At 38.2% G+C, this 26,344-nt stretch overlaps 1 protein-coding gene across 3 annotated transcripts in view; it reads left to right on the top strand.

Moving 5' to 3' along the window:
- The window catches only part of Map2k4 (mitogen-activated protein kinase kinase 4), a 125,060-nt gene that overhangs the window by 17,850 nt on the left and 80,866 nt on the right, over positions 1-26,344 (top strand). For 2 of the 3 annotated variants that reach the window (XM_045131347.1, XM_045131348.1), the window contains one exon: positions 16,530-16,629. In XM_045131347.1, the coding sequence (XP_044987282.1) occupies positions 16,530-16,629 (100 nt within the window). Of the gene's footprint in view, positions 1-608; positions 642-16,529; positions 16,630-26,344 lie in introns of those variants that run through there. The other variant, XM_045131346.1, reaches the window with a different exon arrangement.

Here is a 26,344-nt window from a genome sequence, read left to right as displayed (position 1 = left end):
AAGCTAGCCTTGAATTTATGACAAGCATCCTGCCTTAGATATTATAGGCATGTGTCACTGTGCTTGGCAAGGACAGTCATATTTTTCAGGATTACTTTAGAGGAATTAAAATTTTTCTTCAATAGTTCTTTGTCATCTCACTAGAAGTTACATGATTGGCTAGGAAATTTTGTTTTATGTCATTTAACTCTTATGGCTAATGGATTACAAAAACTTAAGTCATGAATCATAATCTTGGATACTTATAAATCAGTAATTTGGTTTAGTAAAATAATGTAATATATTCTAAACTTTTAGGTTGTAAACATTGCAAAATTTGACAGAACTATTGTAAACTTTACTTTTTTATTAAATACATATAAAAAATAAAAGATTAAGGCAGTCTAACAACATAACTTTATTTCATTACTATATAATGCAGTTGAAAGAGCTGTTTTTAAAGAAACTCCAAATGTTATCATTATCTCTTTAATGGTGGGGGTAATGTGATTTGAACTGTTCTTGAATTAGTTTTATTCACAATGTAATATAAAAAATGCAATGTCATGTTCTAATATTGGTTTGTTTGATTACAGTAAATGAACTGGAACTTATCTCTTTTACTTTAGGCTTTCAGATAAACTTCTGTGAAAAGGCACAAAGTAAGCTACAAATTTTGATATTATGCTACTTATTTTTTCATATTCATCTTGGTATTGGGAATGTGTCCACTGTTTTAACTAACCAGTCATGGCAATTTTATATTGAAAGAGCTTCCATTTTTCATTGTGTCCCCTTCCATCTCTTTCTATGTTCTGAGTATAAATTGTGCTTGTTTTTAATTGAAATTGAAATAGAAGAAAATGTATATAGATATTCAGAGTAGAGAGATATATAAAATTTTAAGTATTCAGACAACTTGAAGAAAGTTCACCTTTAAGATACTGGTGCAAAAAGTTCATAATTGTATTCAGAGATATTCTGCTTTAAAATTGACTAATTTTAAGATACGTAAATGCATTTTAGTATTTTTCTTTAAAACAAAACTTGTTTTTACCCCTTTCTTGTCCCCCCCTTTTTTTGTATAAGGACATTAGTCTTCATAGAACACTGCTTTGGAATGTAGCTCAGTGTAGAGTACTTACTTTCTGCGTGCTGCATGATAAGTCTGATCCCTAATACCACAAAAATAAGTAAAATATTTGGATTCATAGAATACAGAATACATTTTTCTTTAAAAGGCAATGTTATAAAGCAAAAACAAAATGCATTTGGAACTACAAACTTATGTAAAGTACTATTTACGAAAATCTCTCAAGGTGACTACTCGCCTAGTTAATATAAACATATTCTAAAAGGAAGTGAACTAGTCTTATCTTGTTTGTTTATGGTCTGGAGAAGAAGGATGACCACTCTTGGATGTGTACCATTCTAAACATTTATTTATTTATGAGAGAAACAGGCATATAGAGTGGGTACACCAGGGCCTCCAGCCACTGCAAAGAACTCTAGACACATGTGCCCCCACCTAGTGCATCTGGCTTTACATGGGTACTGGGGAATAGAAACTGGGTCCTTAGGCTTTGCAGGCAAGTACCTTAACCACTGAGCTCTCCCTCCAACTCCAGATGTATACCATTCTTTTTTTTTTTTTTTTAAATCCATTCTTAAATAAGTTAGTTTTTAGGGGAAAAGTATAACCTGGAGAGAAAACATTTATGCTATTGAACATAGTATGTGATTTTCTACTCAGTGCACATAAAATATAATGTATATGCAGAATGCATATATGTAAGAAGTTATAACTTTTATGCACTTAGTTTTAGTATATTCCCTATAAGTTTTAGCTTTAATTTACATTTGAACACAAAATATTTGTTTAGTATTTAATAAGATAGTTAATAACTTTCACTAACAAGATCTGAGGGTGGGTGGTATGTTTTATATTGTATTCATAGTATTTAGTTCTACTGTGTATGTAAAGCAGGAAGAACTTTGATTATGTTAAGTTTAAAACTATGGCTAGTGCCTGCAATTAGCTCTGTGGATAGATTAACAATGCCTTTGGTCTTGTGTTATTCTCCCTTTACCATTGCTACAGTAAAGATAGACTTGCAGTGCTGTTGACTTTGATACTCAGGGAGAATCTAATAGGGAAGCATGTGTGGGTGGGGCAAAGGAATGCTCTTTGACTTTCACTTTCAGTGCCTCTTCTCACTGGGCTGCCTTCTTCAGCATCTCCTATCTCCCCTTTTGTTTGTCCCTCTTCTCTTGGGAGGCTCTTTCTCTTCTCACCTTTTGGAATGTGACAATTACATCCATTTCTTCACGGAGCATTTGTTGGACACCTAAAAAACCATTCAGTGAGTGAGATCTATGTGTAGAAATTAAGAGAACCAGCATCTGCCCTTAGGCTTAGAATGAGATGGACTAGAATTGATCCTGGACAGTTGTATGTAAGGAGTGGTACCCTTCCTTTGGCTCTTATATTCTTTCCGCCACCTCTTCTGCAAATGGACCCTGACGCTTGGAGGGTGTGAGTTGTTTCAGTGCTGGGCACTCCTTCATCCCTTCTTCTCAGTACTATTTTGCCTTTTGGGTCATCCCAATGGTCATCACCATCTGAAAAGAAGCTTCTCTTAACCCAAAGCGAGATTAGCTTTAATAAATGAATATGAACATTAAGTGTAGTGCTTTCAGGGTAATTTGGTGAGAGTAATATATGCATTTATCCAGACAAGAGTAGGCTTTATACCCCTAAGGCTCATGACCTTCCCTGCCATAGGCTTTTGATTAGGTTTTTAGTACCAGGCATGTATTCCCTCCCATAGAGTGGGCCTTCAGTTCAATTAGAGAGCAGTTGGCTTTCCCCAGAGCAGACATGCCACTATTGCGCTCATTCAGTCATTTGGCCTGTCTGACCAACAGGCTTCCAGTGTCCACTGTTTTCACTGCTGATGACTTATGTCTCCCATAAGGCTGCATACAATGCAGCTTTTTCCAGTTTTCAGTTGGCTGGGCTACAAGGAGGAGGGTTTCTGCTGAGCACCAGCTTGATTTCTCAGTGACCTTGCCGCTCAGGCATGTGAAGTCATCAGCAATAGGGTCTTTCTCACGGGAAACCAAGGTCCTTGGCAATAGCCTGTAATGTTTTGGAGGCAACAGGGGCCTCTGTGGCCAACAACTCACTGGAAGGTATCCCATTCCAGGCATTGACAGTTTTCTAGTAACAATCTATGGTTTCTGGATGTGTCATTATTCAAGAAAGTAGATTTTCATTTGTCTTATTCAGAATATCTTGAATTTTGATTGACCCTCTTTCCACCCTTTTATACAATCTCTTCCCCTGACCTAGCTTAGGCCTTTCCCCTCCCTGATACCTATTCTTCTACTTACATATATATGGTACCATTCCCTAAAGTCCTTCCCTCTCCTTCCTCCCTTACAGCCTTTTTCTAGCTTATGGGCCTTTGCTACTGATTTTTGGTTCCAGCTCACACACATCTATATATTTGTAGTTAGGATCCACATATGAGAGAGAACATTGGTTTTCTGGGCCTGCCTTACCTCACTTAGTATAATCCTTTCCAGATCCGTCCATTTCCCACAGTGGTAGTTTTCTTGATGAGAGATGGAAGCTCAGGAACCCAGCCTGTGGGCATACCTTACTGTGGAGCTAAGCCAACCTTTCTGCTGGCTCACCCTTCAGTGGAGGACTCAGGAGAGTCACATATGAGGGAAAGGAAGGAGCCTATGGGTTAGTAGGGATGGCCAGCCTCAAGTTGACAGTGTGTGTGCGTGCACACACACACACACACACACGTAAATCATTGTCTATATTATAGGATAAGTTTTTAGTTGTTTACATTTTTAAGTTACTTACATTTACTAGCACTTTTTTCTTATGGCTTCATGACCTAAAAATTAAAAGTATAATTTATAATGTTTGCAGATAGTCTTCTAGACATTGTTTGTTAAAAGTGGTCACCATTTCTTTAAAAAATTTAAGCATTTAAATGAAGTGTGTATTTTCTCCCCTATTGGGGCATACTCTAGTGCCCAAAGCTGCAGTTTTATTCTAATGTTGTTTCAGAATTATCAGTAAAACTTACATTTAATTCATTAAAAGTACTTATATATCATACAGTAGTTGTAGAAGGGGTTTTGGCAAAAAGCACAAAATTAGATTGAAAAAGTTCAATAAATTTATGTATACTGCTATTCAAATGTTCTATCTTCATCACAAATCAAGATTTTACTATAAAATGATTCTCATGACTAATGGAAGCTCTGAAGGATTAATATTTTTCATTGCTTGACTTTCACATAGTTTTTGTTTGTTATATTGCTTCATCGCTATACTCCAAACAGTTTATTATAATTACTGTGTATAAATTAGTGGAAGTTTATTGGACCTATGCATCTTATTTTCTAAATATATGCTTATAAGTAATACATAGTTTATTTTAGATAATGTATAATAAAGTCACTTATTTAATGTAATTGTCATATATATATGGTCTGGAAATCACTGTGTAGCCCAGGCTAGCCTTAAATATGAAGCAGTCCTCTTATTTCATTACCCTGAACTCTAGGATTACAAGGCTGTGCTACCATGCCTGGTTTATAACAAAATATTTTAAAAATTTTATGCTCCAGATGTGACTTTTTCCTTGGAAGGCACTAATTGAAATTAAACTACAGGTGGCAGTTATTTTTAGTGAATGCACATTAGTGTATTGGGGGGAACAAGGCAGAGGCATCCTAATCACTGATTCCTGTTTTTTAAAAAATTTTTATTTATTGAGTTATTTGTGGGGGAGGGGAATGGGCACTCCAGGGCTTCCAGCCACTGCAAACGAACTCCAGACACATGCACCGCCATGTGCATCTGTCTTGTGTGGGTTCTGAGGAATCAAACCTGGGTCCTTTGGCTTTGCAGTCAAGTACCTTGACTGCTAAGCCATCCCTCCAGTCCCCTAATTAATTATTTTTGAGTCATCACTTACAGAATGGTCATGAAATCTTAACTTACTATTTATATTATTTTAGATTTTCTGTTCCCAAAGAGTTCAGTGATGTTATTTAATAAACCCTACTGATCATTAAAGTAGAAAGTTCCCTTCTTGTGCCTCTGAACTTGGGGGGTTGGGGAACTATCACTGTGCTTACTCAAAAGCCAAAATTTGTGACCTAGGTAGACGTGGGGAATGAATTGCTTCAGGATTTTCAAATGACAGCAAAACAAAATTAGTAGGTAAGGAGATGGGGAGTTAGTTGACAAGGTAGTGTAATTGTGATCAGCCTGAGGATCAACTATATTGTCTTAAGCCCAAACTGATGTTTCTAGCTAAAGATATATGCTCACATGTCTATTTCCTTTTAGTAGGGAACAAGAGAGAATACAACTTAAGTTTTAAAAAAGTTTTAATGCTATAATTTTTTGACAAACAACAAAATATAAATCATATAATGGATTCCCATTCCTCAAATGTATCTGTGACATAGCATCAGCAGTTTTCAATATTGGCTAGTCTTGCTTTAGAACATTTGTTCCTTCTACTGATGTGTACTGAAATATTTACATTTCAGATGCTGGGGATTGAACCCAGAACCTAACAAGTGTGAAGCCCACACTCTACTCTTGAGCTATATCCCCTAACCTACTAAATTAGTTTTCTTGTTTTTTTTTTTTCCAAGTTAGAGTCTTGCTCTAGCCCAGGCTGATTCACTCTGTAGTCTCAGGGTGACCTTGAACTCATGGTGGTCCTCCTACTTCAGCCTCCCAAGTGCTGGGATTAAAGGTGTGTGCCACCACACCCAGTTTATATATATTTTTTATTTATAATATTTTATTCATCCATTTGCAAGCAGAGGGGGTGGTGGAGAATGAACACATACCCCATGTACCACTTTATTCATCTGGCTCTGGCTTTATGTGGGTTCTGGGGAATCATGAATACTGGGGAATTGAAACCTGCCTGTCAAGGCTTCCAAGCAAGCACCTTTAACCACTGAGCCATCTGTTCAGCCCTTACTTAAAATTTTAAAGTAAATTCTGTTTATTATTTTATCCACATAAATGTTAATCACAAGGTTTTATTTTTTGCACTTTTATTCATCCACAAAATTCCATTTCCACAGCACATTCAGTATTTATTTTGCAAAGAAACCATGTTGGGAGATTAAGGCTTACGTTTCTTTCTTTCTTGTTTTTGTAAGCCGAAAAGTCACTGACTTAATAAAAATTTAAATCTCAAGTATGAAATCTTCAGAGACTAGTGTTTAAGCTTCTGACTTAAACCACTTATTTAAAAAATGTTTATTTATTTGAAAGAAAGAGAGAAAGAGATAGAGAGAGTGGGTGTACCTGGACTTCTAGTCACTGCAAAGGAACTCCAGATGTGTGTGCCACCCTGTGCCTTTGGTACTGGGGAATTCAACCTGGGTTCTTTGGCTTTGTAGGTAAGTGCCTTAACCTCTAAGCCATCTCCCCAGCCCCAACCACTCATTCTTAGGAGTTCTCACACCAGGGGACAACAGAATGTCCTTCTTGACTCCATGTGCATAAAATATTCATATATAAAGTCTTTTGTGATTCAGATAGTGCTAGCTACAAAATCTCTACATCTAATATCAACTAACAAAGACACATACCTTAATGTTTGACCACCAACTTGATGTTGGCCGTTGCTCTGAGAAAACTGTCCTTTATTATGCTAAAGACATTTAAAAAACATTTATTTATATATTTGTGTGTGTAGCATGGGCCAGGAACTCTTGCCACAGCAGATGAACTCCAGATGCCAGTGCCATTTTCTGAGTCTGGATATATGTGGGGACTGGAGAATTGAACCTGGACCAGCAGGCTTTTCAAGTAACCATCTTTAACCATGAGCCATCTCCCCAGTCAAATCCTAGGGGAATTTTTATTTCTAATTTTTTAAGAGTCTTTTAAAAAATTTATTTGACAGATGGGGGGGATATGAATGAATATGAATGGGCACACAAGAGCCTCTAGTCACTGCAGACAGACTCCAGACACATGTGCCCCATTGTGCATCTGGCTAACATGGGTCCTGGAGAACTGAACCTGGGACCTTTGGCTTTGCAGGCAAACACCTTAACTGCTAAGCCATCCCTCCAGCCCTCAAGAGGTTTTTTTTTTTTTTTTTAAATTTAAACAGAGGTAGTTGTTGAGTTATAGCAAAATTCCTTTTTACTTTTTTAGGGATAATCCATCATTTTATACTTATTGTAATAAATCAGTTGATAAGGTAACCCTTACAGTGTTAGGCTAACAGTATTTTGTTTATGTATATTTGCATGACAGGATATTTGGTCTCATAATTTAAACTAATTACTGACTTCCAGCTGATTGTAACCAGATGTGTATATTGTGAAAGCACCAAAATAAAGCAAATTTGGTGCCAATAAGAATTTCAAGTAATTTTCCTAATGTGCTTTAGTTTCCATTAGGCTGTCAAATTGCCTAGCTCTGGTTCAAGGTGTTATCAGTAAACTATTGATCTATTTGAATGTTCAGCAGTAATGCGTACTGTTGCACTCAGGTTTGTGTTGTTGCCAGAGAACAGTTGACCAACAGCAGCTTGTGGGGGAAAAAAGGTTTATTTAGGCTTACAGATTTGAGGGGGAAGCTGCGTGATGGCATGAGCAGAGAGTGGATATCTCCTGGCTTACGTTGGGTGTACAACTGCAACAGGAGAGTGTGCCAAACACGCAAGGGGAAACTGGCTATAATACCCATAAGTCAACCCCAACAATGCATGTCTCCAGGAGGCATTAATTCCCAAATTTCCATCAGCTGGGAACCTGGTATTCAGAATACCTAAATTTATGGAGGACATCTGAATCAAACCATCACATTCTGCCCCTGACCCCCATAAACTGATAATGAAACTGGTAATTATCCGTTATGTAAAATGTAGTGTATTCCGTCCAACTTTAAAAGTCTCTACAGTTTTTATCAATCCTAATGATGTTCAAACATTCCCATAGTCAGAGATCTTTTAACTGAGCCATAGTACAAAAAAAATTCCCCCAAAACTCATAATGGCACAGATAAACATTCACACTGCAAAGATGGCATTAGGCATAGAAAAGCAATATTCAACCAATACAAGATTTAAAACAACCAGGGCAAACATCAAACTCTGTAGCCAAGTCCATCAACTATAGTCAGTGACAAATCTCCAAGTCTGATAATTTTAACTAGCAACAAGACTCTGGAGTTCCAATTCCAACCCTCCAGCTAGGCTACTCACAGTCCTGGAAAATTTTGTCTGGGGCCGGCAGCTGTCCTTAGCAGCTGTCTCGTGGTCCCAGCATCTTCACTGGGTCTTCACTGCAACCAAGCATTCAGAATACATGGATTTATGGGTGACATCCAATTCAGACCACCACAATCCACGCTTGGTCCCATAAACTGATGACCATTCATGATATAAAATGCAGTGAAGTCAGTCCAACATTAAAGTTACAGTTCTGGCATCTCATTAATTCTGGAGTCTCCACTGCAACCCATGGTTCATCATTATGGCTCTGCTGGGCCTTCATGCAGGGATTGCCAACAATGCTGTTTCACATTTCCCAGTGGTCATCTCCAGAAAACAAAACAACTGTGCTACAAATCCAGTGACACTTTCTCCCCTACATTTGAATACTCCCATAATACTAGGTGGGCTATCAAATTTGTAATCCAGGGAGAAATGAAGCTGACTTTAAGGAGCAGGGCAACTTCAGCATTCAGATCCCCTGCTTTCCAAAGAGTCAGCATTCTTCTTGGTGTCCCCATGACAAACGGCAGTATTAATGTTAATCTCTCAAATAATTGCTGCTGAAGGGACACTGTTTAGGCCAAAGCCTTCATTTTTTTTTTTTTTTTTATGCCATATCCTCCTCACACTAGTCCATTTCTTATAAATTCAGCACTGATGAAGTTCTCAGAACACAGGCAGAATGCAGCTAACCTCTCACACAAACTGCTTCTTGCTCAGTCTGGACAAAGCTCGCTCTTGTCCTTATAAGCCAAAACTATACAGTTCACAATTTGTTCTCCATTTATTTAGGTCTTTCAAACTCTTAACAGTATGGTCCATTCAACTCTGCATACAGCATTGCAAGGTGTCTCTTAGACAAAGATTTCAAATTTTTTCCATATTCCTCCCACAAATCAGTTCTACAAGGCCAAAAGCCATACAGCCAGGTTTCTAGCAACAATGATGCTGTTCCTTTGGTACCAATTTTCTTTTGCATTTATCTTCTCATTGTTGATATAAAGCACCTGACCATAAACAACTGATGGGAAGAAAGTTTATGTTTTGGCTTATGGTCTTTAGGGGAAGCTCCATGGTGGCAGGGGAAGGCATGGCTTGAGATGCTGGATATTACTCATCATAGCAAGTAGAAAACAACAGTAGGAAAATGAGCCATACTCTATCAAGGTTGAGCTGGCTATAATACCTCAAAGGCTGCCCCCAGGAAAAAACAACAACAACAACAAACCTCTAGCAAGACTCCACCTCACAAATTGCCATCAGCTGGGGACCAAGCATTCAGAACATGAGTTTATGGGGAAATCTGATTAAAATCATCACAAGGTCAGAGGAAAGCTTTGGCATGCTTGTCCTCACCTTCTGCCTTATTTGAAGTTTCTCATTCATCACTCCATTCACCAGGATAGTTGGCCTGTAATCTTCCATTGGATCCTTCTGTTTCTGCCCCACCTCTTACTTTGGACCTGCTAGGATTACAGACACCTGCCACAGTGTCAGGATTTTATGTGGGTTCTGGAGAGCTGAACTTAGGTTCTTATGCCTCTAGGGCTAGTGCATTAAGCCATTTTTCTTTAAACTATGAGAGGAAAGAAGGCAGTTTCCAGTGTTGTATGGGGTATATGTGTGTGTAGAATGGTGCTTGAGAAATGGAATGATCAGTACATGCTGTTTTCCTTATTAGTCAGATTCTAGGTTATGCAGGTGAATAGAATGGAAACACATGCACTTTACTTTTGCTGTAGTCATTTTACCTGCTAAATAAATAGACTTGCTTCTGGCTATGCATGTACAGTTTATTCCCAGATCAATAAACATTTTCCCTGCACTGATCTTAGGTTTTAGTTCTGCAGTCTTCTGTCACAGTCCTATTACAATGGTCTTGTGTAGGTAGTGTCAGACATTGTGAGGTCATGTATATCCATGCCATTATGTGTCTGGAGGAGTCCTTTGTAAGGAGTTCTACCCTTCTTTTTGCTCTTACATTCTTTCGGCTACCTTCTCTGCAATGGACCCTGAGCCTTGGAAGGTGTGATAGAGATGTTTCAGTGCTGAGCACTCCTCTGTCACTTCTTCTCAGCACTGTGATGCCTCTGAGTCATTCCAAGGTTACCACCATCTAAAAAGAGAAGATACTCTAACCAAAATAGAGTAGCATTAATATATGTGTATGAACATGAAGAAAAGTGCTTATCAGGTAGTTTGGTGAGCATAGTGTATACATTTAGCCAGACATCAGCAGATATTACATCTGTAGGGCTCACTATTACCCATTGTAGGTTTATTTATTTATTTTATTTATTTATTTGAGAGCAACAGACGGAGAGAGAAAGGCACAGAGACACACACACACACACACACAGACAGAATGGGTGCGCCAGGGCCTACAGCCACTGCAAATGAACTCCAGTTGCGTGCACCCCCTTGTGCATGTGGCTAACGTGGGTCCTGGGGAATGGAGCCTCAAACCGGGGTCCTCAGGCTTCACAGGCAAGCGCTTAACCGCTAAGCCATCTCTCCAGCCCCCCATTGTAGGTTTTAAGTATCAGACATGTATTTCCTTCCATGGAGTGAATCTCCATTCCAATTAGAGAGTGGTTGGTTCTCCCATAACAGACATGCCACTATTGCATTCATTGGTTCCTTTGGCCTGGCTGGCCATATACAAGGCTTGCAGTGTTGGTGATTTCTCTCTCTCTTATTGAACTGCATGCAGTGTAGTTTCTTTTAGATTTCTGTCAGCTGGCCTACACAGAGAAGGTTTTCAGCTCAGTTCCAGCAGGATTTCTCAGTGACCTTACAGCCCAAGTATGTGGAGTCTTCAGCAGAGTCTTCAGCAGTAGGGTTTTAGCATCTATTATGGGAAATCAAGAGCCTCAGCAATGCCTTTAATGTTTTGGGGGCCTCAGAGACCTCCCTGGCCAACAACTCACTGGAAGGTATTCTGTCCCTGGCACTGAAAATTTTCTAATAACAATCTATGTCTTCTGGGTGTTCCATTGTCCAAAAAAATAGGTATCCATATGGCTTATTCATACCCTCTTAGATTTTGATTAGCCCTCCCCCCAATTTTCCTTTACTCAGTCTCCTTCCCTGACCTCTCTTAGGCCTTTCTACCCCTACTAATCTGTTCTACATATTTACAATACTATCCTATTAAGTCCCTCCTCCCTCCCTTTCTATTCCCTTTATATCTCCTTTCTAGTTTACTGGCCTCTGTGTCTTATTCCTACTCACACAGAAGTCTAATCATTTGTAGCTAGGATCCACACATGAGAGAGAACATGTGATATTTGGCTTTCTGTGCCTGGGTTACCCCACTAAGTATAATCCTTTCCAGATCCATCCATTTTCCTGAAAATTTCATAATTTATTTTTTCTTTACTGTTGAATAGTACTCCATTGTATAAATGTGCCACATCTTCATTATCCACTCATCACATAAGGGATGTCTAGGCTGGTTCCATTTCCTAGCTATTGTGAGAAGAGCTGCAATACACATCATTGGGCAAGTAGTGAGACGAGTCCTTAGGATATATGCCTAGGAGTGGTATAGGTGGGTCATATAGTAAATCTATTTTTAGATGTCTCAAGAACCTCCATGCTGATTTCCATATCTTTGCCCACATTTATGGTCATTTGTTTTCATGATGGTAGCTAATCTGACAGGAGTGAGATCGAATCTCAAAGTAGTTCTAATTTGCATTTCCCTAATAGCTAGGGGTGTAGAACATTTTTGTAGATGTTTGTATGCCATTTGTATTTCTTCTTTTGTGAACTATTTAGTTCCATAGCCCAGTTTTTAACAATTTATTTATTTGAGAGAGGGAGGGAGAGAGAGGAAGGCAGTAAGAGTGGAGAGAATGGGCATTCCAGGGCTTTCAGCTACTGCAAAGGAATGACAGACACATGCGCCATCTTGTGCATCTGGCTTATATGGGTCCTGGGGAATTGAACTGAGGTCCTTGGGCTTTGTAGGCAAATGGCTTAACCACTGAGCCATCTCTCCAGCCCTATAGCCCATTTTTTTAAATTGGGTTGTTTGATTTCTTATTATTTATGTTTTTGAGTTCTTTGTATATTCTTGATACTAATCCTCTGTCAGATGTATAACTGGGAAAGATTTTCTTCCATTCTGTAGGTTGCCTCTTTGCTCTATGCACAGTGTCCTTTGTTGTACAAGAGCTTTATGATTTCATGAGGTCCCAATAGCTGATCAGTGGTTTTATTTCTTGAGCAAGTGGAGTTATATTCAGAAAGTCTTTGTCAATACCAATATGTTGAAGGGTTCCTCCTACTTTTTTCTGTAGCAGTTTCATAGTTTTGGATGATTTATGATGTTTTTCCATCAGTTCTCTTGTATTGGAACATCTTCTTGGGCTATTTATAGCATCAGTTCCTTTTCTTTCAGGCTTTTAAAAAAAGATCTGTAGCAGTGGCCACACCCAGCTCTTACATGGGTTCTGGAGATTCTAATATGGGTTCTGTGGTGGTCCTCATGCTTGAGCAGGAAGTGCACTTTAGTATGGCACCTTCTCTCTAGCCCCTCAAAGTTTTAATTGTAATAATAATTTTATTGTTTCCCTGCATAGGTTATCTTCTATCATCCGGCAGCTCCAGTTTTTTTTTGATGTTCTTTGGCTGGTTTCAAAATGATTATTCTTCTGTCCTTGACCCATATTTGGTCTTAATCTTTTGTCAGTTTTTCTCTGTATGGTGTAGTTGTAAGTGCTGTGTACTAGGTAGTTTTGAACACATCAGGTAATGTTCAGCTTTTGATTTGGGGATTTTGTTGGGTTTGAACTCATTGAGATGTATGATCAAAATATCTTTAACATAATTTTTTTCTGCTAACACCACCATATAGCAACACCCAGGTTCCAAGAATTATGACCAGATATCCTTGTGAGTAACCATTTTTAGTCCAATATAGTCTGTTCCCCAAGTATTCATAGACATTCTGTGTGCAAAATGCATTGACTTTACCTCAACACCCCTCACCTCAAAGTGTTACCTCATTGCGGCATTAACTCAGATCTAATAAACATCATCCACTCATAAAACCCAAATGTTATCGTAAGAATCATTGAGTCAAGTAAGGTAAGACTTGGGTTCATCATGACTTAATAATCTCAATGTGTTTGTGGATTGAGAAAGTAGAAGATAAATTACCTGCTTTCAAAGTACTGTTGGTGGGATGGCCATGGTGTAACCTAGACATCCCCATTCAAAAAGGGGAAATGGAAGGGGTGTTAGTGTCATGCAACTCTAGAATCCAGTGCAACAAGTTTGGGTTCAGGGGCTAGGAATAATCCTATTTTTAAATATTTCACATCAAGTTCTCTCAGCGGTGTACTGAAATGTAGTTCTTTACCTAGTTATTCTAATTTATGGGTCCACCCCCCCCGGAAATAGGGTCTCACTGTAGCCCAGGCTGACCTGGAATTCACTATGTAGTTTCAGGGTGGCCTCCAACTTACTCCTCCTACCTCTACTTCCTGAGTTCTGGGATTAAAGGTGTGCGCCACCATGCTGACTTCAATATATGTATTATTTCAAAAAGCCTCTAGACTGGGTCAAGTTTACATGAATGAAAGTTTTTTGGCATATATATATAATTTTTATTTTTTTTTCAGCATAGGGCCTCACTCTGGCACAGGATGATCTAGAATTCACTATGTAGTCTCAGGGTGGCCTCGAACTCACATTGATCCTCCTACCTCTGCCTCCCAAGTGCTGGGATTTTATAAAGGCGTGCTCCACTATGCCCGGCTGGTGTTAGTAATCTTTGCAAATAAGTATCCTTAACTGCTTGTTGAACCATTTCCCCAGACTTTATACCATTTCATGTATTTCTTGTAGTTTATTTTAATGTTCATATCCTTGTCAAGTTTTATGTATTTACTTGTTTTGGTTTTTTGAGAGAGTCTACGTTCTGATTGTCCTAGAACTTGATGTATAGTAGCCCAGGCTAGCTTCACATTTGTGGTAATCCTCAGTCCTGAGGTGTGAGCCTGACACCCAGCATGTAGTGTTTCTTGATTTGTGTATATCTGTAGATAGTATGAGTAAGTAAGCTGTGCCCAGTGTGGTGGCACACACATAAAATGCAGTACTTGGGAGGCAGAGACCAGAGGATCATTGCAGGATCATTTGCAGTGGCAAAACCTGTTGTACATAATGAGTTCTAGTTGGGCAAGGGTTTTGTTAGCAAGACTTTGTCTCAAAAAAATCCTCCCATCTCCCAAAATAAAGAAAAACTATGCTACTAAGTTTTGTAACATAAAGGTTTTTTTCGAGTTCAAATTTTAAAAAAATTACTGTTTGAGAGAGGGGAGAGAAAGAGAAAGAGCAAGAATGGGCATGCTAAAGCCTCTATCCACTGCAATCCATCTCCATATGCATGTGCTGCCTTGTGCATCTGGCTCATAGAACTTGGGTTCTTAGGCTTTGCAGGCAAGTACCTATACTCTCCAGTTCCAGGTTTTAATTTTTAAGGACTTTTTCCAGTAATGCAAATTTGTAAGACGAAGCTTGACCATTTAATAGTCTCTTTTGCATATACTTTGAATGTCTTTGCTGTACTTGATGCAGATTTGTTTAAATAATAGAAGCAGCCAATGACATGTAAAACACCTTGTGTTATTGTCTTTATTTCCGAAAGTGAATGTGCTTGGTGCTCTTGGAATCATCAACATTCTCAAGATGGACAATCCCTAATAGCTGTTCTAGGGCTACAGCAAGGAGCCCTGTGTTCTGTCTGTGATGGTTTATCATTCCATCTTTAAAATTTTAGAATGTGGTAGTAGCCTTCTGATAAACCCTCTGAATCCACTGAGGTAGGACGGTTTTTTTTCTCCCCCCAAAATGTATTTATTAGAGAGAGAGTTGAGTGAGTGAGAGAGAGAGTGAGAGAAGTAGAAACAATGAACAGTGGACATACCAGGCCTCTAGCCACTGCAAACAAACTCCAGATACATGAATCACTTTGTGCATCTGGATTTATGTGGGTACTGGGGAATAGAACCTGGGTCCTTAAACTGCATAAGGAAGCCCCTTAACTGCTAAGCCGTCTCTAGAACCCGGCAAAAACTTTTAAAGTAAGTTGAAAACATGAGTAACAAATTTTGGAGATGTGAGCACTGAAAAAAAGTGTTTCTCATTAATAAATGAACTTCTTGTTATGCTTGAAAATCAATTTTGCTACAGAGTAACCATACAGATCCTGAAGAAATGATTCTGTATATTCTGTATGGCTTTTTGATATAGCAGCAAATATGACTAGTGAAGAAAGCATGTTAAAACAGTGTTATGGTCTGATTTAAGAAAACAGTGTACAACACTAATGATTGTTTGGAGATGATTGGATTGTTAAGTATATGTTCTTATAAAAATACTCTGTCTCTGATGAATGAAATTTTTGCTAAGGAGATGGCTCAGTGGTTAAAGCTTGTGCTAACACAGCCTGGTCATCTGGGTTCGATTCTCTAGCACTCACTGAAAGCCAGACATGCAAAGTACTGTGTGTGTTTGGAGTTTGTTTGCAGTGGCAAGAAGCCCTGGCGTGTCCATGCTTGCTTGCTCACTCTCTCTCTGAAGTAAATAAAAATATCTTTAAAAAATGCTATATACTTATGTTTATCTGTACAATTTATGTGTATTTTCATTTTCTCTGAATGCTATGGCCTTTCTTTAGTGGACACATATTACTGTAGTTGTATATTAAAAATGATATTACCCTCCTCTATGCTCATTGAAAGTTCTTTAAGTAAATAAATATTGGAGTAGCTGTGTTACTGATGTGAAGTAGATTGCATTGTGATGACTATATGCTTCACATCCTTTATTCAGTTGCTCTTACAGGAAAATGATTTTATTAAATTGATGACATTTTACCTTTAACTTTTCTAGTTTTCAATATAACTGCTAGATAAATGATTCTTATAGTGATGTAAACTGGAAGCACTGAGCACCATTACCTGGGCACTGTAGCATAGTGAGTGATTTGTTGTTGGTGATAACTGGATAACTTGTATTTATTTTCTTTATGAAATTTCTTGTCCTTGCAAATATTGCTGTGTTGACCATTTGTTAAAGCAAGTATTTCTGCCTTTTATCGTGAATTTTTTATGTCCTCAGAGTAGAACCTATTTTACAATACTTGAGTTGTTAAAAATTTAATTAATTTTTAATCAACACATACAAACTGTTCATATTTATGGTTAGTACATGAAACTTTTTTTTGTCATTTCTCAGGTAAACGCAAAGCACTGAAGTTGAACTTTGCAAATCCTCCTGTCAAATCTACAGCAAGGTTTACCCTGAATCCCAATACAGGAGTCCAGAACCCACACATGTGAGTATTCTCAGGAACAATATAAGAAGTGTAACTAAAGCAGATGTTTCCAAGTCACTAAATCTATTCAGTTTTTTTTATAAACAAAACCGATGGGTTAGTGTTTTCATTTTCTTATGGTAATCAGAATATTACTGTTGGATCTTAGTTACTCTGTAGTCTTAAGTTGGCAAACACAATTTTCCTCTAGAAAAGTTTCTGTGGGGGGAAAAAGAGCCAATGATGCAGATGCATTTATGTTTTTGTATTTTTTAAATGTCTCACACTAAGCCCTGAGATGCTTATCTTGTTCTTTGTGGATATGCAGTTAAATTGCAAATGTATTTAAAAGAAATGTAACGGTAGTCTCTGTGTAAATCTCCACCATTCACTTAGTGGCAACATAGAGTCCCATACTTAATAAGCTCAATTTCTTTAAGATGTCCACGTGTTAGTAAATTAAAAGTTCTCAAGTCAGTGTACAGAATGTCAGTGATTGTTTTTGTTTTTTTTCCACTGAATATTTTAAATTTGAAAATTGAAGTAATATTGTATCTCACTGAAAAATATTATTAGAAATGTGTGAGTTGACTTTATAAATAACTTCAAACAATGTTTTACATAAAAATCCAGTTCATTCTAAATAATGTGATATATAGTAATCTTCCCTCTAATTTTTTAAACAACTGAGCACAAGTTAAAGAAAAGCATTCTTTTGTCTAAAACTTGGGTTGATTAGTTTTTATTTACTTGTTTTAATAAGTGCCTTATACTAATCCTATTGCCAGCTATGATTTCTGCTTTGTCTCCTTGGCTAGTGTTAGAAATTTGATAGGACATGGTAGTAGGTAGCATTTTTACCTTATGATAGATACTTTTGTGCTTGGTTTTCATATATAAAAATGTTAGGCCCTTACTTGATTAGAATTCTGTTGTTACACAGGTCTTTTTTTTTTTTTTTTTTTTTCCTTTTAATCAGGATCTGAGCTAGGCAACTTCTGGCATTGATACCAGACAAGAGTAACGTTTATTTGAAAGGACAGTGTATCTCTTTATCAGGCCAGCTCCTCCCCCAAGGTTCTCTTTCCCTGAGTATGTGCCATCAGGCTTTAAAAACCATTGTAGTAGCTATGTATCTCTTTCCATTTGTTTTTCCTCCTAAAATTTCTGAGAACTTTAATTATAGATATAAGTATAAATCTTGTTCATGAATTTCAGAAATGAAAAAGCTAATGAAGTTACAATATGTCCAGGGACTAGCTTCAGATCTACCTGATGTGGTTTGTCCTGGATGTAGGAGCCTTTGAAAGATGACAGAAATTGCAAGTCAGCATTTTTGTTTCTGAGACCCAGAAGTTCAAATGAAATCTCAGGAAATGACATTTGACTACAACAATTCAAGAAGTAAGGCTATTTACAATATTACCAGATGTCAAATGAAAGGTGTAGGAGGAGAGAACCAAGTACCTTCAATTAATTACTTGGTGAAATCTTTCACAGAGGAGCAAGATTTGAATTAAAAATGTGTGTGTGTGTGTGTGTGTGTGTGTTTGTAAGTGTGAGTGCATGTTGGTGCATGTGTGAAGGTTAGCAGACAACCTCGGGTCTTGGTTCTCATATTCTGTCTTGTTTGAGACTGGGTGTCTTGCTTGCCCCTGCTGACGCCAAGCTGAATTGGCTTGTGCACTTACAGGGATTCTTCTATCCCTGTGCCTCACCAGGAACGCTGAGGTTATATACCCATATTTCTCTGTCTGTCTTTCCTTGGATTCTAGGGATCTAAATTCAGATCTCTCACCTGTGCTTCAAGCTCTTTACCTACTGAGCCAATTTCATTACTTCTGAAGTGGATTTTGAAAGACTCAGAAGGGGCTGGAGAAAGCCAGATGCACAAAGTGGCACATGTGTCTGGAGTTTATTTGCAGTGGCAGGAGGCTCTGGTGCACCCATACTCACTCTTTCTTTCTGTCTCTGTCTGTCTGTCCGTCTGTCTCTCTCTCATACATAAATTAAAAAAATCTTTTTGAAAGACCCTGAAAATAGAGAGAAAGGAGGATAACATTCTGGTGAGTTAAATACAAAAGAAATGTTTGGAGAATAGCATATAGGTCTGGTTAATTGTAGTAGAGGTATTTCTTATGGAGTGCTTGTTTCTGTCTCCCATTGGAAACTTTTAGCACTTAACCCTTTTAGTTTAAAGACATATCTATCATTGGGCTGAGAAGATGGCTCAGTGGGTAAAGTGCCTTGGGTGCAAGCATGAGGATTTGAGTTTGGATCTGCAGAGTCCACAAAATTACTGAGTATGGTGGTTTATGCCTATATTCCCAGCCTTTGGGAGGCAGAGACAGGCGGAACTCTAGGACTTACTGCTTATCTAGTTTAGCTTAATTAGTGGGTCTGGGTTCATTGAGAGACCCAATCTCAAATAATAAGATGGAGAGTAGTGACTAAGGATACCCAAAATCAACCTGTGGCTTCCACACACATGCATGAGCAGCTAGCTGCACACACAATGTGCCCATTCAACATAGGAACATGCATATGCACATGCATACCACACATACAAAACTGAAAGAAACTGTTTTTATTTCTAAGCTAGTTTCTGTTGCTTTCTTTTTGCTATAGTTCTCTATGTCTTTCCTATTTTCATTTCCCAATTTCAGTTATTTGGATGTTGAATTGCCTGCATTCCCTCAATTTTTAATTTTTCTTTATATTTTTTCCATCTATTTGTTTTCTTTATAAAAAGCTTGGGAGACTTATTTTTAGATTCCACTGTGGAATATTCTGTTCTAGCATGCTATTTTATAATTTCTAAAAGTTGACTATGGCCTTTTTAAAAAAAATTCTGTTCTTTTATGGATCCAAAGTAGAGAATTGAACAATTTTTTTTTATCCTCTGGATTATTTCTTTCCTCAAGAGTTTTTCTTTTACTCACTGTCTTATATATGTTAATTTTTAAAATTATCTTTTAATTCCTTATTATCCATTGGTTCGGAATTCTGATGGGGTCACCACCTGATGGGCTTGACTTGACTTTTCTTTGAGTAGTTTGGGATTTGGCTGTTAGACATGGAATTCCTAATGTCAGAATAAGTAGGGCCAACATGATTCTTAAATGGCTTGTTTTCTTTGGAGACATACTCTCTATTTGTGGATCGGGTAGAGGGGAAATCTGGCATTTAGACCTTTGCATAGAGGTTTCAGTTGCTTGCCTGCCTGCCTGCCTTCCTTCCTTCCTTCCTTTTCTTTCTTTTGAGGTAGGGTTTCACTCTGGCACAAGCTGACCTGGAATTCACTATATAATATTAGGGTGGCCTCGAGCTCATGGCCTGTCTTTTCTCCTCTGCCTCCCAAGTGCTGGGATTAAAGGTGTGTGCCACCACACCAGGCTCAGTTGCTGAGTTTCTAAATCCTCATTCCTTTCTACTTGGGTTTCTCTCATTCATAATTCAGCTGGGATCATGATTTATCTCTCATTTTTACTATATGCTTAACCTCCTATGTATCATGGATTATAAATTATTTTTATTTTTTGTATACTAGGTATCAAACAAAGGGCCTTGTACATGCTAGGAAAGTGCTGTATCGCTGAGCTATGTCCCATTCTGAATCTTTTATCATCCCTTACAAAAACCTGGTACATTGGAAATTGCAAGCTTATGTAAAGTAAATGGCAGATGAGTGCCTTTGTCAGTCAGCTCAAGAGTTTCAGTAGTTAATAGTGTGGCCAGTGTTGTTTTTGTTTATTCTTCCATTCCTCTTAGTTTAAACTTCAAACATTATTGCTTCCGTATTTGAGTATGTCTTTCTAAAAGGCAGGGCCTTCTTTAACAGTGTAACCAAATTGCCATCACCACATGTAGTAGGATACATTATCCTTTAATATCTCAAACAGATTACCTTGTCCTTAAGATTCTGTTTAAAACAAGTGTTATCCATATTAAAACAAGTATTATCCATATCTACTTGCTGGGTCTTCTGAATTAGAGTGAGTGGGTCCCTTCTCTTGAAGTTTGTTTTTCTTTGTACTTTTTATGTGCATTTAGATATTCACAAATTATTTCAGATCTTTTTGTTTCCCCCAATTCTTTTTCATTTGGGTCTTTGGAAGGTGATATAACTTGAACAGGAAATGTTGGCCTATAAGTATCATTGATTTAACTTATAAATATTTGTAACTCATGGAAAATTAGTATTATAATAGAGACTGTACCTATTACCTAGGTGTAACAGGTGTTAACTTTTGCATTTTGTCTTTAAGTGGAAAGCTAAGTGATACAAATAAAAAAAAAACAAACCACAAAAACAGAGATGGAGAGATGACTTAGTGGTTAAGCACTTGCCTGTGAAGCCTAAGGACCCCAGTTTGATTCCCCACGACCCATATTAGCCAGATGCACAAGGGGGTGCATGTGTCTGGAATTCATTTGCAGTGGCTGGAGGCCCTGGCATGCCCATTGTCTCTTTCTATCTGCCTATTTCTCCCTCAGTCTGTAGTTCTCAAATAAATAAATAAAAGTAAACAACAAATTTAAAAAACACACACAAAAGAAGATCAAAGCAAAAGTACATGGCTACTTCCTAAATTTCTGTCAGATTTTGATTAGACAGGCTTTTTGGTACCCCAGGGCTATTTGTATAAATGTGGCAGGCTTGTGCTAAAATTACGTTCATTACGTTTGGTTGGCAAGTAGAAGATATTTTAATGTTACATGTTTCCATTATGAGTGTTGATTTGATGTTCTTAGTGCACTGAATCATTTGAAATGTACATAATACAAATGTGATTTTAAAAGAAGAGCCCCATTATCCTCACAGCATATTAGAATTGTTAAGCAAGAAAAAACTAGATTAAAAATTAACATTGGAAAGAGACAGTGATGAGTATTGATGTATTTTGAGGCTTAAAGGTTTTGGAACCACATTAAAAAAAAATAACTTATTTACTCATAAGTAGGAAGAAACAGAAGAAAGACAGAGAATGAGCATGCCAAGACAAATAGCCGCTACAGATGGACACCAGATTCATGTACCATTTTTATATCTGGCTTTACATGGGTACTAGGGAATTGAACTGTGGTCGTTAGGCTTTGTTTTGAAGACTTAGCTTTAAAGGCTTCAGTCATTAATATTCTAAATTTTATGAGCCTATTGGTAAAAAATTTTAAACAGAATAGTAATTATAAATTACTTGGACACTTAATTAAATTATAGAACTAACTTCCTCCCTCCTTCCTTCCCTCCCACCCTTCCTTCTTTTCTCTCCTTTCCCTTCTCTTTGTTTTTTGGAGAATGGGGCTCTTAACTCCTAGCTGTCCTCTTGCCTCAGCTTTCTGAGTGCTGAATCTACAGGTATGAGTCACCATGCCTGGCAAAACTCTTCTTAAATTTTCCTTTCTTGAAATGAGCAGCAAGCAAGGATTTAGGAATCCTGGTTTCTATCCCAACTTTGTGTCACCTAACTGTGATCTCAATTCAAGCATTGAATGAGAATAATGACTTTCACTATTTTATACAAAGAAAAACAAAGGAGAAAGAGAATGAATTAGTGTTGAACTACTTTACATAAAGATTAAGGTTAAAAGAAAAAGGAAGAATCCCGAGTTGGTTGAGATCTTTGCAGCCTATCAGCCTCTTTCCCCAGTCAGTCTCTAGGACTTCTGTGACCTCTGGTCAGTCTGTTTGTGCCTATGCCAGTGTTTCTGTGTTTGTTGTGTCTATACTTCTCTCTCTGCTAAGGGAAGGTATATATGTTAAGCTGCTGTAACTCTGGGATTCCACAGAAAGGGTGAGGTGTTTTGTTTGTTTTTGTTTTTTGAGGTAGGGTCTCTCTGGCCCAGGCTGACCTGGAATTAACTTTGTAGTCTCAGGGTGGCCTTGAATTCACCATGATCCTCCTACCTCTGCCTCCCTAGTGCTGGAATTAAAGGCGTGCACCACCATGCCTGGCTTTATTACAACTTTTTTTTTTTTTTTTTTTTAACTAGATTTCTCTTCTGTGCCTGGTGAGTCTGAGGTATAGTTTCTCCAGAATAAATAGTCTTAGACCACCTGTTGAGGCCAACTCTTGTTGATACCATCTAAGGTATATTTCTAGGAGTATTTCTGGTTTGGCTTCCACCCACATTCTTATCCAGGCTCCTCATTTTTGGACTTTTTAATAGTAAAACTCACTTTATCCCTCATCCTTCAATCCTTTGTTGCAAGGCAGTATTTAGTTTCATTTTTCTCTTTCTTGCTAATTCAGCTACTGTTTATCTGTTTGCTTTGATCTCCCAGATTTGTTGCTATTTCTCCTCTAATGTTACCTCCTTCCTAGTCTCTCTCTTGGATATTGTGAACATGAACCCCAGAAACATTTACTTCTGCTTGTGTTGTTTCCTTAATGTTTGAAGAGAAAGGGAAGAGTAGTGCATGCATATTTAGAAGTCTCTTCAATAGATGGGGTCTAAAATTAAACTTTGAAAAACATTTTTATTTATTTGCATACAGAGGGAGGGAGAGACAGACAGACAGAAAAGATACACACAGAGAAAAACACAGTAAATGAATTGGTATACAAGGCCTTCTTGCCACTGTAAACAAATTCCAAATGCATGTATCACATTATGCATCTGGCTTTATTTGTGTACTGGAGGCTCAGACCAGGGCCATCAGGCTTTAACTGCTGAACCATCTTTCTAGCCCTAAAGTTAAACTTTTTGATTATATGTTCTTTTTATAACTGTTGTCTATTTTTTTTGTTTATTTTTATTTATTTATTTGAGAGCAACAGACAGAGTGAGAAAGACAGATAGAAAGAGGTGGGGGGGAGAGAATGGGTGCGTTAGGGCCTCCAGCCACTGCAAACAAACTCCAGATGCATGTGGCCCCTTGTGCATCTGGCTAACATGGGTCCTGGGGAATTGAGCCTTGAACCGGGGTCCTTAGGCTTCACAGGCAAGCACTTAACCGCTAAGCCATCTCTCCATCCCAACTATTGTCTATTTTTTTTAAAATTTTTTATTTATTTATTTGAGAGCGACAGACACAGAGAGAAAGACAGAGGGAGAGAGAGAGAATGGGCGCGCCGGGGCTTCCAGCCTCTGCAAACGAACTCCAGACGCGTGCGCCCCCTTGTGCATCTGGCTAACATGGGACCTGGGGAACTGAGCCTCAAACCGGGGTCCTTAGGCTTCACAGGCAAGCGCCTAACCGCTAAGCCATCTCTCCAGCCCTATTGTCTATTTTTGATGGTGGTAGGACTTGGAGAGTTTTGAGAAAGGTTTTGATCTTGATATATAGCGCAGGCTAGCAAGGAACTCATTAACTTCCTGTCTCGGCCACCTGAGTGTTGGGATTTCAGGTGTGGACCACTAAGCCTGGCTCTAAATATTTATTTAAATGTATTGGGGGTGACAGAGACTATAGGAGTTCTAGAGCTTACTGCCACTACATATTAGCTGCAAATACATTTGTCACTTTGTGCATCTGGCTCTATGTGGGTCCTAGGAAATTGAACTTGGGACATTGGGCTTTGTAAGCAAGTGCCTTTAACCACTGAAATATCTCCTCAGCCCTAAATATTTCTTATAGTTTAGTAATCAGTGTTATTTTTGTAACTTATATTTATTTATTTATTTATTTGAGAGAGAGAGAGGCAGAGAGAGAATGGGTGTGCCAGGGCCTCCAGCCACTGCAAACAAACTCCAGATGCATGTGGCCCTTGTACATCTGGCTTGCATGAGTCCTGGGGAATTGAACCAAGGTCCTTTGGCTTCGCAGGAAAATACCTTAATGGCTAAGCCATTTCTCCAGCCTTAGTGTTACTTTTTTTTTTTTCTCAATTTTTATTAACATCTTCCATGATCATAAAAAATATCCCATGGTAATACCCTCCCTACCTCTACTTTCCCTTTTGAAATTCCATTCTCCATCATATCCCCTCCCCATCTCGATCAGTCTCTTTTATTTTGATGTCATGATCTTTTCCTCCTCTTATGATGGGCTTGTGTAGGTAGTGTCAGGCACTGTGAGGTTGTGGATATCCAGGCCATTATATGGACATCATTTAAGCTCAATTAAAGAAATTATTTAGGGGCTGGAGAGATGGCTTAGTGGTTAAGGTATTTGCCTACAAAGCCAAAGGATCCTGGTTTGATTCTCCAGGTCCCATGTAAGCCAGATACACAAGATGCATCTGGAGTTTGTTTACAATTGCTGAAGGCCTTGGAGTGCCCATTCTCTCCCTCTCTGTTTCTCTCTGCCTCTTTCTCTGTATCAAATAAATAAAATATATTAAAAAAAAAAAGAAATTATTTAGAGCCAGGCTTAGTGGTCCACACCTGAAATCTCAGCACTCAGGTGGCCGAGACAGGAAGTTCATGAGTTTCTTGCTAGCCTGCGCTATATATCAAGATCAAAACCTTTCTCAAAACTGTCCAAGTCCTACCACCATCAAAAATAGACAATAATTTGGATGGAGAGATGGCTTATCAGTTAAGTGCTTGCCTGTGATGCCTAAGGACCCCCGTTCGAGGCTCAATTCCTCAGGACCCATGTTAGCCAGATGCACAAGGCGGGGGGGGGGCATACGTCTGGAGTTTGTTTGCAGTGGCTGGAGGCCCTGACGTGCCCATTCTCTCCTCCTCCTCCTCCTCTCTCTTTCTCTCTCTCTCTCTCTCTCTCTCTGCCTTTCTCACTCTGTCGCTCTCAAATAAATAAATAAAAATAAACAAAAAATAGACAACAGTTATAAAAAGAATTCATGGCATAAATAATTAAAACTGAACCAAAAACAAATAATAACAATCATACTTAAGAAGAATTGGAAAAATCCTAATTCATTGAAAATTAAATTTATACTTAAAAATGTTTCCACCAAGGACATGAGATGGGCTTCTTGCTACATGATCTTAAGCATTAAAAGAAGAAATATAGAGCTGTGACACACTGCTTATTTAGTAGTATGTGGTATGAGCTTGCCTAGCATGTGCGTGAGACATCTCTTTAGAAAATAGAGTAGGGAACATTCTTCAGTTTATTTTATGGAGTCAGCAACATCCCTGATAGAAACCACAAGTTATTACACAACCAAAGAAACTATTGACCTCCACTGCTTTAAGTATCTTCAACAGTACAGTGAAAATATAACATATAAATACCTAAATAAATATAAATAAATACCTCACCAGTTAAAGGTACTTGCTTACAAGCCTTGTAACCCGAGTTTGATTCTGTATAGAGCCCATGTAAAGCTGGATACAAAGTGGCATGTGTATTTATAATCCCAATGTGCTATGGCAATGGAAGGTAGAGCCAGGAGAGTCCAGGAGTTCAAAAGCAACAGCAGCAAGAGAGGCACTCTCTCAAAAGTGGGTTGAAGGTCTGGAGAGATGGCTCAGTGGTTAAAGGTGCAAAGCCTGATGGACTGAGTTCGATTTCCCAGTGCCCACGTAATGCACAAAGTGGTGCATGTGTCTGGAGTTCATTTTCTGTGGCAGGAAGCCCTGGCATACCCATTCTACCCACCCTCAAATAAAGAAATACATACATACGTGTGTGTGTGTATGTATGAGGGTTGAAGGATAGGAGAAATAACCTGAGGTCATTCTCTGACCTCCACATGTGCGCACACATACATAGGCACATCAAACACATGCATATACACAGAAAAATAAATAATAAAAATAGAAAAAACTACAAATTTTCTTAAGCTTGGAATACAGGGACAGTTAATTTTTCAGCTCA

The sequence above is a fragment of the Jaculus jaculus genome, chromosome 12 (genome assembly GCF_020740685.1).
Source record: "Jaculus jaculus isolate mJacJac1 chromosome 12, mJacJac1.mat.Y.cur, whole genome shotgun sequence".
Taxonomy (NCBI): Eukaryota; Metazoa; Chordata; class Mammalia; order Rodentia; family Dipodidae; genus Jaculus; species Jaculus jaculus.
The sequence above is the reverse complement of the archived record's forward strand: the minus strand, read 5'-3'. Positions and strand labels throughout refer to the sequence as shown.